A 15006-nucleotide genomic window follows, 5' to 3' on the forward strand; every position below is an offset into this window, starting at 1 on the left:
CCACGCGACAGTGAGAGTAGGAATGGAGCGAGGTGGAGGATAAATGCGTGGCTGAAGGACTGGTGCAGAGGGCAGGGATTCAAATTTCTGGATCATTGGGACCTCTTTTGGGGAAGGTGTGACCTGTACAAAAAGGATGGGTTGCACTTGAACCCAAGGGGGACCAGAGATTTGCAAAGGCTACTAAGGAAGACTTTCAACTAGAACGGTTGGGGGGAGGGACTCAAATAGAGAAAGCTAGTAGACAGTGTGTGAGGCAGGGGGCAGAGAAGGGAAGCACTCGGACCCAACATGTAGGGGAGAAAGAAGAAAAATATAATAAACAGAATAAGTGGTGGGTTTCTTAAATGTGTGAGCAGAGAGACAGAGGGGTGTAAAACGAGGGTAGAAGCAATAGGTAGCAAGGTGAAAAGTAAAAGTGGCAGGCAGACAAATCCAGGGCAAAAATCAAAAAGGGCCACTTTTCAACATAATTGTATGAGTGTTGTAAAAACAAGCCTGAAGGCTTTATGTCTCAATGCAAGGAGCATTTGTAATAAGGGGGATGAGTTGAATGTACAGATAGTTATTAATGACTCTGATATAGTTGGGATCACGGAGACATGGCTCCAGGGTGACCAAGGCTGGGAGCTGAACATCCAGGGATATTCAATATTCAGGAGGGATAGACAGAAAGGAAAAGGAGGTGGGGTAGCGTTGCTGGTTAGAGAGCAGATTAACGCAATAGAAAGGGAGGACATTAGCTTGGAGGATGTGGAATCGATATGGGTAGAGCTGCAAAACACTAAGGGGCAGAAAACGCTAGTGGGAGTTGTGTACAGGCCACCTAACAGTAGTAGTGGAGTTGGGGATGACATCAAACAGGAAATTAGAAATGCGTGCAACGAAGATAAAACAGTTATACAGGTGCACAACCTTTTATCCGGAGTTCCGGAAACCGAAAAGCTCCGAAAACCGGACATTTTTTCCAGGATGTCGTCTGCACCCACGGTCAACCCAGGTCTGTACTACTGTAGCGGCTGCCTCCTCCCCGGAGACCGGGGAGACACTTAAACATCTGTAAATCATTGCTTAAATGTTGGTCAGTTAGTTTGGAGGGCTTTTATGTGAGGAGGGGGGGGGGGGGGGGGTGAAGGGGGAAACTTTAATTCTTAGCCCCCTACCTGGTCGGAGAGGCAATGCCTTACCGGGTCGCCATGCAGTAAACTCCGGAGCGCTGTGGCCGCCGACTCCCAACATCGCGGAGCTGGGGCTGCGGGCGTCCGGCCGCGGGCGGCGCTGGTTGTAGCTCCGACCCCGGCAACTCTACCCCTGGCTGCGCGGCGCTCCAAATCCAGCACGGCCCGCGGCCGGACGCCCGCAGCCCCAGCTCCGCGATGTGTGTCGGCGACCACAGCGCTCCGGAGCTTACCGCACGGGGACCCGGTAAGGCATTGCCCGCTCCCCGCTGGTATCCCAGCGCTGCGACGCCGCCGACTCCCAACATCGCGGAGCTGGGGCTGCGGGCGTCCGGCCGCGGGCGGCGCTGGATTTGGAGCGCCGCGCAGCCAGGGGTAGAGTTGCCGGGGTCGGAGCTCCAACCGGCGCCGCCCGCGGCCGGACGCCCGCAGCCCCCAGCTCCGCGATGTTGGGAGTCGGCGGCCACAGCGCTCCGGAGCTTACTGCACGGCGACCCGGTAAGGCATTGCCCGCTCCCCGCCTCTCCAACCAGGTAGGGGACTAAGAATTAAAGTTACCCCCTTCCCCCTTCACCCCCCCCCACCACATAAAATCCCTCCAAACTAACTGACTAACATTTAAGCAATGATTCCCCGGTCTCCGGGGAGGAGACAGCCGCTCCAGACTTTTCAAGCCGCCCGCGCTACCTACCTAATCTACGCTAAAAATCTTCCATTCGGAAATCCGAAAAATTCCGAAATCCGAGAAGTGGCTGGTCCCAAGGCTTTCGGATAAAAGGTTGTGCACCTGTGATGGGTGACTTCAATCTACATATAGATTAGGTGAATCAAATTGGCAGGGGTGCTGAGGAAGAGGATTTCTTGGAATGTATGCGGGATAGTTTTCTAAACCAACATGTAGAGGAACCAATGAGAGAGCAGGCTATTCTAGACTGGGTATTGAGTAATGAGGAAGGGTTAGTTAACAGTCTTGTTGTGCGTGGCCCCTTGGTTGAGTTCTTCATTAGGATGGAGAGTGACATAATTAATTCAGAAACAAGAAAGGTAACTTTGAGGGTATGAGACGTGAATTGGCCAAGATAGACTGGCAATTGATTATTAAAGGGTTGACGGTGGATAGGCAATGGAAGGCATTTAAAGACTGCATGGATGAACTACAAAAATTGTTCATCCCAGTTTGTCAAAAGAATAAATCAGGGAAGGTAGTGCATCCGTGGATAACAAGGGAAATCAGGGATAGTATCAAAACAAAAGATGAAGCATACAAATTAGCCAGACAAAGCAGCCTACCAGAGGACTGGGAGAAATTCAGAGTCCAGCAGAGGAGGACAAAGGGATTAATTAGGAAAGGGAAAATAGATTATGAAAGTAAACTGGCAGGGAACATAAAAACTGACTGCAAAAGTTTTTATAGATATGTGAAGAGAAAAAGATTAGTTAAAACAAACGTAGGTCCCTTGCAGTCAGAAACAGGTGAATTGATAATGGAGAACAAGGACATGGCAGACCAATTATTGCTTTGGTTCTGTCTTCACTAAGGAAGACATAAATAATCTGCCGGAAATAGCAGGGGACTGGGGGTCAAATGAGATGGAGCTGAGTGAAATCCAGGTTAGCCGGGAAGTGGTGTTAGGTAAATTGAATGGATTAAAGGCCGATAAATCCCCAGGGCCAGATAGGCTGCATCCCAGAGTACTTAAGGAAGTAACCCCAGAAATAGTGGATGCATTAGTGATAATTTTTCTAAACTCTTTAGATTCTGGAGTAGTTCCTGAGGATTGGAGGGTAGCTAATGTAACCCCACTTTTTGAAAAGGGAGGGAGAGAGAAAACGGGGAATTACAGACCAGTTAGTCTAACATCGGTAGTGGGGATACTGCTAGAGTCAGTTATTAAAGATGGGATAGCAGCACATTTGGAAAGTGGTGAAATCATTGGACAAAGTCAGCATGGATTTATGAAAGGTAAATCATGTCTGACGAATCTTATAGAATTTTTCGAGGATCTAACTAGTAGAGTGGATAAGGGAGAACCAGTGGATGTGTTATATCTGGACTTTCAGAATGCTTTCAACAAGGTCCCACATAAGAGATTAGTATGCAAACTTAGAGCACACGGTGTTGGGGGTTCAGTATTGATGTGGATAGTGAACTGGCTGGTAGACAGGAAGCAAAGAGTAGGATTAAACGGGTCCTTTTCAGAATGGCAGGCAGTGACTAGTGGGGTACCGCAAGGCTCGGTGCAGGGACCCCAGACATTTACAATATATATTAATGATTTGGACGAGGGAATTGAATGCAACATCTCCAAGTTTGCGGATGACACAAAGCTGGGAGGCAGTGTTAGCTGTGAGGAGGATGCTAGGAGGCTGCAAGGTGACTTGGATAGGTTGGGTGAGTGGGCAAATGCATGGCAGATGCAGTATAATGTGGATAAATGTGAGGTTATCCACTTTGGTGGCAAAAACAGGAAAGTAGACTATTATCTGAATGGTGGCCGATTAGGAAAAGGGGAGATGCAACGTGACCTAGGTGTCATGGTACACCAGTCATTGAATGTAGGCATGCAGGTGCAGCAGGCAGTGAAGAAAGCGAATGGTATGTTAGCATTCATAGCAAAAGGATTTGATTATAGGAGCAGGGAGGTTCTACTGCAGTTTTACAGGGTCTTGGTGAGACCACACCTGGAGTATTGCGTGCAGTTTTTGTCTCCTAACCTGAGGAAAGACATTCTTGCCATAGAGGGAGTACAGAGAAGGTTCACCAGACTGATTCCTGGGATGTCAGGACTTTCATATGAAGAAAGACTGGATAGACTTGGCTTGTACTCGCTAGAATTTAGAAGATTGAGGGGGGATCTTATAGAAACTTACAAAATTCTTAAGGGGTTGGACAGGCTAGATGCAGGAAGATTGTTCCCGATGTTGGGGAAGTCCAGAACAAGGGGTCACAGTTTAAGTATAAGGGGGAAATCTTTTAGGACGGAGATGAGAAAAACATTTTTCACACAGAGAGTGGTGAATCTCTGGAATTCTCTGCCACAGAAGGTAGTTGAGGCCAGTTCATTGGCTATATTTAAGAAGGAGTTAGATGTGGCCCTTGTGGCTAAGGGGATCAGGGGGTATGGAGAGAAGGCAGGTACAGGATACTGAGTTGGATGATCATATTGAATGGCGGTGCAGGCTTGAAGGGCCGAATGGCCTACTCCTGCACCTATTTTCTATGTTTCTACCACCACTCGACATTTTCCACATCAGTAGATTAAAATGAAGCCACAACAAAAAGCAAGAAAATATCTTAAATAAACGACATACCTTTTGCTTTGTCCTGCACTTGCGATCCGTGATGTTGAAGGCGTTGAAGGTGTTTTTAGTCGCGTTTAACTTCAATCCAGCTGAAACGGGAGCACAATCGTAGAACGTATTTTCTTCATCAGGTAGTATCTTTGAGTAGCAGTCCGAGCAAATTCCTCTCCGACAACGGATACAAACCTCACCTGCATTTTAATTCCGCATACCCCCCCCCACCCCCACCCCCACCCCACCACCCTCCGAAGCCTCCTGAATCGCAAGCACAGCGCCACTGATGGTAGGTTTTGTAACGACACCACTATGGCACAGCGCCACTGATGGTAGGTTTTGTAACAACGCCACTATGTCAAAAATATTATACACCTTGGCGGAGCGAGGCCGAGGCCCCCTAGATCTCGAGGCCCTAGGAAGCCTATACGTATACCTATGAAGCCTATACGTAAATCCGGCTCTGTCTAAGGCCCTTCACAGAGCAAGCTGTAAGTTTGCTGTGAAATGTCAGTGTCTGCTGAGTTCAGAGGTTCTGGCGAAGACTATGAATTCCTGATTTCTGTCTCAAGGTTACACCTTCACTTCAGTGTCACAGTCACCACTTGCTGTGTATTAACTAAATGAGCTGCGACTAATTGAAATTAAGACCATTGTCAAGGTAAGCTTAATTTCTTACAAAAAATATTTACAAAAGATTATCAAGATGCAGCTTTAAAAAAATAACAATGTTGACATGGTTAAACATTTCCATTACCACATAGAGTTATGCATCAGGGAAACAGGCCTTCAAACCACTTCCTAAATTTTACTACGGACATACAGTCACTCTACACCTCCGTCCCCAACAGGAAGGCCTTAAAGCCCTCCATTTCTTCCTCGACCACAGAACCAGCCAATTTCCCTCTACTAACACTCTCCTCTGCCTCGCGGAGCTGGTCCTCACTCCTAACAACTTCTCTGACTCGTCCCTCTTCCACAAAATCAAAGGCATAGCTATGGGCACTCTCTTGGGTCCCAGCTATGCCTGCCTCTTTGTAGGGTACGTTGAACATTCCCTGTTCCAGGCGTACAAGGCCCTATCCCCAAACTCTATCTCCGTTACATTGACGACTGCATTGGTGCTACCTCCTGCACCCATCACGGAACTTATGGACTTCATTAACTTTACTACTAATTTCCATCCTGCACTCAAATTTACATGGACACCTCTCTCCCCTTTCTTGATCTCACCGTCTCCATAACAGGAGATAGACTATTGACTAAGGTCTATTATAAACCTACTGATTCCCACAACTATCGAGACTACACTTCTTCCCACCCTGCTTCCTGCAAAGACTTTATCCCCTACTCCCAATTCCTCTGTCTACACCGCATCTGAACCCAAGAAGATGTGTTCCATGCCAGGATATCGGAGATGTCCTCATTCTTTAGGGAACGGGGGTTCCCCTCTTTCATCATAGACGAGGCTCTCACACGTGTCTCCTTAGAACCCTGCAGCTCTGCTCTTGCTCCCCCTCCCCCTAGTCGCAACATCAGCCGACGCATACAACACATAATCCTCCGACATTTTCGCCACCTCAAACAGGATCCCACTGGTCACATGTCCCCATCTCCACCCCTCGCCGCCTTCCGCAGAGACTGTTCCCTCCGCAACTCCCTGGTTAACTTATCCCTTCCCACCCAAACCGCCCCCTCCCCAGGTACCTTCCCCTGCAACCGCAGGAGATGCAACACCTGTCGCTATACCTCCTCCCTCGACTCTGTCCAGGGACCCCGACAATCCTTTCAGGTTGGGCAGAGGTTCACTTCCACCTCCTCCAACCTCATCTACTGTATCCATTGTTTAAGGTGAGGACTCATACATCGGCGAGACAAAACGTAGATTGGGCAATCATTTTGCTGAACACCTTCGCTCAGTCTGCCTGGACCGACCTGATCTCTCGTTTGCCAAACACTTTAATTCCCCTTCCCACACTGACCTTTCTGCCCTGTCAGAGTGAGGTCAAACGCAAATTAGAGGAACAGCATATCATATTTTGCTTGGGCAGCTTATAACCCAGTGATATGAATATTGATTTCTCTAACTTTAAGTAACCCTTGCATTCCCTCTCTCCATCCTTCCCCCACCCAAGTCGTACCAACTTCAATCTTGTTGAGTATCATTGTCCGTACTCGTTCTCACCTAGGGCACAGCTAACAATGGTCTGTTACCTTTATCATTGTTACTTTTTTGCATATTGTTCAACATGTAAATATAAAACATTAAATTGTTTTATATTTCTCTACATCACCGTCTATATCTATAATTTGCCTTTCCCTTGACCCGAAACGTCACCTATTCCTTTTCTCAGATGCTGTCTGATCCGCTGAGTTACTCCAATCTTTTGTGTTTACCTTTGCCCCAACTTGTTCATACTGACCAAGATACCCCATCTACACTAGTCTAATTTGTCTGAATGTACTTGTCCAAATGTGTTTTAAATGTTAATATTTTACCTGCTTTAACTACCTCCTCTGGCCACCTGTTCCATATTTCTACCACCCTCTGTGTGAAAAAGTTGCCCCTCAAGTTCCTGTTGAATCTTTCCCCTCTTGGTTTAAACCTATGCCCTCTGGTTCCTGATTTCCTACCCTTGGTAAAAGACTCTATACATTCACCCTATCTATTCCCCTCAGGATTTTATACACCTCCATATAGGTCACCCCTCAGCCTCCTATGCTCCAGAGGAAACAGTCCTCTCCTTATAACACAAACCCATTAACATCCTCAAAATCTTTTATTGCAGCCTTTCCTGTTTAATGACATCCTTCCTATAGCAGGGCGACCAGAACTGTACACAGTATTCCAAATATGGCCTTACCAACGACTTGAACATACACAGAGAAAATGCAATGACATGTAAAGATATCAGCCAACTCAAATTATTTATTTTCGATTTTAAATTGCAGTGAGTAAGTTTGACAGTAAGCAGACGTGGGGTTGGTGAAAATGTAGACTTTTACAGCTGGCACTGTGACAAGAATAGACCATTTAATTTTCCTTGTGGACCGTTACTGGTCTGAAAAAAAGTCCCTAAAATGTGGCAACGCCCTTTTATGTCTTTTCTCCAGAGAATGTTCCCTTGTAGATTTTTAAATAGCAAGCATACTTGGAACAGCAGTAATTTGAAATGCTCAGTTTAAAATGTGAATGATTTTTTACCTGAGTTTTGTAGTTATCACTGAACAGTCTTCCACAAGATAGGGTGTAGTCCTGATCTTCAAACCTATCTCATTGCGGACCTTGGACCTTTTCTCTGTAACTGCAACACAGGAACACTATATTCTGCACTCTAGTATTTTTCTCTTTACACTACCAGCTGTACTTGTGTTTGGATTGATAGTACTCATGTACAGTATGATCTGATATAATGGAATAGCACGCAAACAAAAGCTTTTCACTGTATCTTCGTACAATGACAAAATAAACCAATACCAATTTAGTTTTGAAGTTTGAAAGATATAGCACAGAAACTGGCTTTTCGTAGCATCGATAACCCGTTCACATTAGTTCTATGTTATCCCACTTTTGCATCCACTCCTCACACACTTTGTGTCTATATTCGATTTAAACCAGCATCTGCAGTTCTTTCCTACATATAACCTATAAACACGTATGTCTTCAGGATGTGGAAGGAAATCTCCACGGAATGGAACATAACAACATAACGGAAAACCCACGTGGTCATAGGGAAATCACGCAAACTCCACACAGACAGCAGCCGAGGTCAGGATCAAACCCGGGTCTCTGGTGCTGTGAGGCAGTAGCTCTGCCAGCTGCACCGCTGTGATGCCCACACTATTCTTCCAAACCAGATAATGTAAATACTCAGTAGTTAACCTACAAACCAGCTCTATCAGCTACACCATTGTGCTGTCCAATCTATCTCTCCTTGCATTGAGATATAGTCTGTCAGATTTCACTCACTCTATATCTTCATGGCTGACGCCACTCCCGGCTCTCACTATCTCCCCAGCCACTTCCAGGCTGGACCTGCTACTGTCACAGCCGGCCCATACAGCTTCCTCAGCTATTTCCAGGCCGTGCCTGCCGCTGCCATCGCCGACCTTTACCTTCACTCCGGCCGCCCATCAAATCACCTATCCATGTTCTCCAGACACGCTGCCTGTCCTGCTGAGTTACTCCAGCAATTTGTACCTTTTTGTGTATAAACCAGCATCTGCAGTTCTTTGTTTCTATTACACAGAAATCCCTTACTCAGTTAGAGCGGACAATCGGCCATAAGGGACACCATTCACCCCCTCCCCCACATGGTCCATTGTAACGTGGGTTACTGTACTCAAAAATCAACGTGCAAATAGCAAATGCTTTCTGATAGATTCAGTGGTCTCATAGAAGCATGCTCTCAATTGATTAGTAGACAAACAAGAATCAGAGGACATAGGTTTAAGGTGAGAGAGGAAAGAAAGACCTGAGGGGCAACTTATCCATGCTGAGGGTGGTGGGTATATGAAACGAGCTGCCAGAGGAGGTAGTTGAGGTGGGTACTATAACAACATTTAAAAGACATTTGAACAGGTACATGGATAGGAAAGGTTTAGGGGGATATGGGCCAAACGCGGGCAGGTGGGACTAGCTTAGATGGAACATCTTGGTTGACATGGAGGAGTTGAGCTGAAGGGCCTTTTTCCATGCTGTATGGTTAGAAGGATCTGGAATGGAACATAACAACCGTTGACCCAGAGTGCATGTGTCAAACATAGGCGTTGGAACAAAAGAATTACAATATTTAATTGGTAATTATGAGTCCTTTGTGAGGACACTATTCTACTAGTATGGACTGTTCCTTTCTGTTGTAACCACAGCAAAGCCAAACAGCACACATACTGCTTCAGTAACCTTTGGAGCACATTAACAAAATGTTCCTGGTAATCTCAAATGCCCAAATTGACAGCAATTGTTCGGGACAACTGCACCAGAATCTCTTTAGGATCTGGTTTGAGCATCTTCTTTATTTGTTTTAGAGTGTATATGTAAACCCTAAAGTCAGTAACTGTTTAGTTTAGAGATACAGTATGGAAATAGGCCCTTTGGCCCATCGGGTCTGCATTTACTCACCCGTTCACACCACTGCTACGTTATCCCACCTTTTCAACCATTCCCTACACACTTGGTGCAATTTAGAGGCCAATTAACCTACAAAATGACAAGTCTTTGGGATGTGAGAGGAAATCGGAGCAACAGGAGAAAACCCACAATGTCACAGGGAGAACATGCAAACCACAGAAATGGCACCTGAGGTCAGGTCTCTGGCGCTGTGTGGCAGCAGCTCTACCAGCTGCACCACTGTGTTCGGTACATCCCCCCCGGACTGCCATCGAAAGAACAATCCGTCATTGCAGTATGATTAACGTGGAACTCAGCAATAGTCACAGGTTTCTGAAGCAGGGCATACTGATTCAGTTTTTGCAGTTATGTACTTTTCTGGTTTAATGGGAAATCACATTACTTTCTGAATTAATAGCAAATTTGTAAGATTATTAAAATAAATACACCTTGTGTCTTATATTTTGACATTTTACACATAAACAGGAGTGTGACAAAACAGTAATATCACAGCAAAAAAAGGACAAAGTGCTGGAGTAATTCAGCGGGTCAGGCTGTATCTCTGGAGAACAAGGATAGGTGATGTTTCAGGTCAGTACCCTTCTTCAGGCACCAAACTGGGAGGATAGAGGCCATGAGGCACAAGATGGAGGCAAAGGCAAGCATTGAGGAAACACATGTGGTTTTAGTAGCAAGTCTGGGTCAGAACAGTCGTAGAGCAGGAGAGCAGCAGGAATCACAGGGGGAGCAGTGAGAGAGGGTGTTACAGAACTCCAACTAGAGTTACTCCCACAAAATGCTGGAGTAACTCAGCTGGTCAGGCAGCATGTCTGGAGCATTACCACCACACATTATTGTATAACTCTCTTGAGTTCCTCCAGCATTTTGTGTATTGATCAAGATTCCAGCATCTGCAGTTTCTTGGGTCACCAAAATGATTAATCTCTTCAATTCTTTATAAAATGAAATAACATATTCCTACTGCAAAATAAAGATTAAAAAGTCTGAAGATGTGTCCTGACCTGAAACTTCACCTATCCATGTTCTCCAGTGATGCTGTCTGACCACTTATTTACTACAACACTTTGTGTCTTTCATACATTAAAAAAATCTATGTTCTGCGAAACAAAATCCTCCCAGACATATAACGACTATGGCTCGAAATAAATTCTGAACGCTACATGGTGCTTAAGAGTTTGACCACAGAGACAAATTAAAAATACAGTTTGTGTAAAGTTACTTTTTAGGAAACCTCCGATGAACTTTATAACCTGAAATCAATTAGTAAAACATTTTCATCCTGTAGCTTATCTTTAAAATGTAATAAAAGTAATTTAAACTGAACAGCTGGGTATCAGCCCTTCTGTTAGTACATTAACAGTACAAGGGAGAAACAATTATATTCATCACATACCAATTTAAAGCAAAAAACACAAGGTGTCCTGACCAAAATTTCAGTGTCTGCAGTCTTTTCAAGATGCAATGGACTTGCGCCTAGAAACAGTCTGCCCGAGGCCATGTTGAATCAATTCCACGTCAAGACCTCCAAGCTGAAAACAGGGAGTGTGGAATTTTTTGTGTAGAAAGTCTATGAAGTTTTGAACATTCTTCTCAAATTGCATTAAGCTGGAAAGAGTGCCGAAGAGATTTACGAGGATGTTGCCAGTACTCAAGGGCCTGAGCAAAAGGGCGAGGCTATGACTTTATTCCTTGGAGCACAGGAGGCTAAGAGATAAACTTATAGAGGTGTATAAAATCATGAGGGGAATAGATAGGGTGAATACAGTCTTTTACTCAGAGTTGGGGAATCAAGACCCAGATAACATAGGTTTAAGGTGAGAGGGGAGAGATCTAATAGGAACCTGAGGTGCAACTTTTTCACACAGAGGGTGGTGAGTATATGGAATAAGCTGCCAGACGAGGTAGTCGAGGCAGATACAATAAAAACAATTAAAGGACATTTGGGGAGGTACATGGATAGGAAATGTTTAGAGGAATATGGACCAAATGCAAGGAAGTGGGATAAGCCTAGATGGGGCATCTTGGTTAGCATGAACGAGTTGGGCTGAAGGATCTGTTTCCATGCTGTAGGACTCTATGTCTTAAAGTTAGAGGTGAGCCAGGTCAACCCTTCGTAGAGTCCATCTCCAGTGGTGGCCGAGGAAGGTTGAACGTACCAGTTGCGATCTCGTATCCTGGTCAGTCCCAGTTTCTCCTGAATCTCGTGGGGCTTCATGGCCTCGGGCAGGTCCTGCTTGTTGGCGAAGATAAGGATGACAGCATCGCGCATCTCCCTGTCATTAATGATACGGTAGAGCTCTTGCCTGGCCTCGTCGATTCGGTCCCGATCAGCGCAGTCCACCATGAAGATCAGGCCCTGGGTTCCCGTGTAGTAGTGGCGCCAGAGAGGCCGGATCTTGTCCTGCCCCCCCACGTCCCAGACATTGAACCTGACATTCCTGTAGGTGACTGTTTCCACGTTGAAGCCGACCGTTGGGATGGTGGTGGTGGGTTGTCCAAGCTTGAGCTTGTACAGGACCGTGGTCTTGCCAGCAGCATCCAGACCCAGCATCAGAATACGCATCTCCTTGCTTCCAAATATCTTTGAAAAGAATTTGCCCATTTTCTCTTTCACCCCTCCCCAATCAATATCAAGCACGACAAGTTAAACTTCAACAGGGTAGCGCATTCTCTGGAGAAAATGTCAGAAGACCAGCCTTGTCGAGAATTGATAGTTGAATAGAAACCAGCCTGTTTCTGGGCGAGCTACCAGCTACAGCACGAGCAATGCTGAAGAAAGATTTCTGTCACTTCCTTCTGCTGCCTCCAGACCCACGCTGAAAAGGGAAAACTTTTCTTCCTGAGCTAACAGTTCGGATTGTAGCAGTTCATCTCCGTTTTACGAGGAGGAAGTTGCTCAGCTTCAGAAGTCTATTGTCCTCGCTACTGCCGAGGGGAGGGCGATTTTTAAGGCTGGCGACCCTTAAAGTAACAGTGCAGATTTCAAACAAGTGCAGACTGACTGTGAAACAACTCGTTCGTTCTGCTCTTACACTCGTGGTTTGAGGCTTAACTCAGGCTGGTCGACGACGCCTGTTGGCAAGACTGAAAGTTGCACCATCTGCAGTTTCTTCAAGAGTTCAAAGTCAAGAGTGTTTAGTTGTCGTACCAAAACAGAAGTGTGTTTCTTACTTGCTGCAGCTTTACAGGCCTGTTGACACAGTACTTATAGATAACATTATAAAACAAACAAAGTTCCATAAATTAAAAAAGCAATCTTATTGCAAAACAAAACAAAAGCCCCAAGTCCCTCATACAACCAAGGCAGTCCATAGTTCAGAGTTTAGTTGATATTTGCAGTATTCATATGCAGTTAAAGTTTTTGGGAAGAAGCTGCTCCTGAACCTGGAGAGTGAAATTAGAATAGACACAAAATGCTGGAGATTAGTTGATGAGGTTAGTGTTGTGCAGTGTTCAAGAACCTGATGGTTGCTGGGAAGAAGCTGTTCTAGAACCTGGAGGTTACGGTTTTCAGGCTCCTGTATCTTCTTCCCGATGGTAACAGTGAGATGAGAGCGTGGCCAGGGTTGTGTGGGTCATTAATAATGCTGGCAGCCTTTTTGAGGCAGTGCCCCTCCCTTTGATGAGAAAGTTCCTCATTCATATGCATTGTTGAATAAAAGTAAAGGCAAATAAATGAAATAAATTCAATGGAGACTCAAGAAGCTGCAGATGCTGGAATCTTGTGCAAAAAACGAAGTGTTGGAGGAACTCAGTGGGTCGGGCAGCATCCGTGGAGGGATGTGGAAGGGAGGGGGTTTAGTTTAGTTCAGTTTATTTATTATCATGTGTACCGAGGTATAGTGAAAAGTTTTCATGGGGGACTAAAAGAAATGTATGAAAGATGCTTTCTGGGGTGGTGGTAGAGGCACATACGATAGTGGTATTTAATAGAATTTTTGATAGGCGTATGAATATTTAGAGAATGGAGCAATATGGATCACATGCAGGATAATAAGCGTTCACCTTGGCATCATGTTTGGTACATTGTGGGCTAAAGGACATGTATAATGCCGTATTATTCTATGATGTATATAATATTTGGTTATGCATGATGAAATTGAAACATATTTCTCATGAATGGCCCTTGGAATTATTCTGGATTATCAGTATGGCCTACATAAAAAATATTGCATGCTGTTGTTTTAGTCATTTTTAGTGATATATCAAATTATTCACGTTTGGTGGACGAGTTACGCAAGATTTGTTCTTACATGCTGTTTATGATTCAGCTTTACATGTATATAGTTAACAAAAGTTAGTTTGTCCATGCAAATATTAATTGTATTAAAGTGAATAGAACTTTAAGAGATAGGCTAATTATCATGTTTAATAGATAAGCTAATTATTGTTGAAAGAAAGCAAAGGAGGTGCGCTAGGACCCTGGGAGCCCTCAAGACAGGTCATGTTCTGTGCAATGCAGACTCCCAGTATTGTATGTACCAGGGCCTCCTGATTAAACCAGTCAAACGAAAACTCCTACCAATCAAGGTAGGAGTGTTCATCGGTGAATATTAATATCGTACTGTGCTTTGAGTATAGAATTATTGGGCAGATGTAAATCCTCCAGTGTGGGGAACAGAATAATTATAACAATATTCCAGCAGTGTTGATTTACATTAGTCAGTGTTCTAGTTTATTTTTAATTCTGTGCATTGGAATCTTTGGTCATTGAAAAAGGTTAACAATTTCCAGCATTTTTTGTTTTTATTTTAAGATCTGGCTTGAGTCTGGCGCACAAGGTCAATCAACAGAAAATCTGTTGGTTAATCTGATTTGGAGGAGGTGTTTTGTTGTCATGGTGACTTGCAGAACAATGCAGAACAATGTATTTGGAACCTGCATAAACATTGCAGAAGATTAACGTGCTCAATGTGATTTGAGTTTAAAATTCTTTTGATCATTTACCCAATTGTGGGCAATTTACCAGGCAAAATTGTGAACACTTTATTCCTTCTATATATTATAATTTGATTGCAAGATTTTGAATGATACCTCAAATACGTGTCAAAATTCATCACTCTAATCCCAAATAAAGCATAGACTATGTGTAATAATTTTTGTGCTTGGAAACAGGCCCTTCAGCCCAACTCGCCCATAGTGATCAAGATGCCCCATCTGCTAGTACATATGCCCCATATTCCTCTCAACCTTTCCGATACATGTACCTGTCCAAATATCTCTTAAATGTTGTTATTAGTACCTGCCACAACTACCTCCTCCAGCAGCTCGTTCCATCGATCCACCACCCTCCGTGTGAAAAGGTCTCTCTTAAATCTATCCTCTTATCACCTAAAACTATGTCCTCTGTTCTTGATTCCCCTTTTCCCCTTCTCCGTGTAAAATACTCTGTACTTTCAC

At 44.6% G+C, this 15006-nt stretch overlaps 2 protein-coding genes across 2 annotated transcripts in view; one reads left to right on the forward strand and one right to left on the reverse strand.

Moving 5' to 3' along the window:
• Positions 1 to 5098: 5098 nt before the first annotated feature.
• Positions 5099 to 15006, forward strand: part of srsf7 (serine and arginine rich splicing factor 7) — a 37881-nt gene continuing 27973 nt past the window's right edge. Inside the window, exons 1-2 of the mRNA XM_033025792.1 lie at positions 5099 to 5136; positions 7296 to 7383. Coding sequence (XP_032881683.1) covers positions 7371 to 7383 — 13 coding nt within the window. The 5' untranslated portion in view covers positions 5099 to 5136; positions 7296 to 7370. The remainder of the gene's footprint in view (positions 5137 to 7295; positions 7384 to 15006) is intronic.
• LOC116976163 (ADP-ribosylation factor 6-like) lies at positions 9943 to 12709 on the reverse strand. Its single transcript, XM_033025793.1, has one exon. The coding sequence runs from the start codon at positions 12206 to 12208 to the stop codon at positions 11681 to 11683; it is 528 nt and encodes a 175-aa protein (XP_032881684.1). The 5' UTR covers positions 12209 to 12709; the 3' UTR covers positions 9943 to 11680.

This window comes from Amblyraja radiata, chromosome 8, assembly GCF_010909765.2.
Source record: "Amblyraja radiata isolate CabotCenter1 chromosome 8, sAmbRad1.1.pri, whole genome shotgun sequence".
NCBI classification, from domain to species: Eukaryota; Metazoa; Chordata; class Chondrichthyes; order Rajiformes; family Rajidae; genus Amblyraja; species Amblyraja radiata.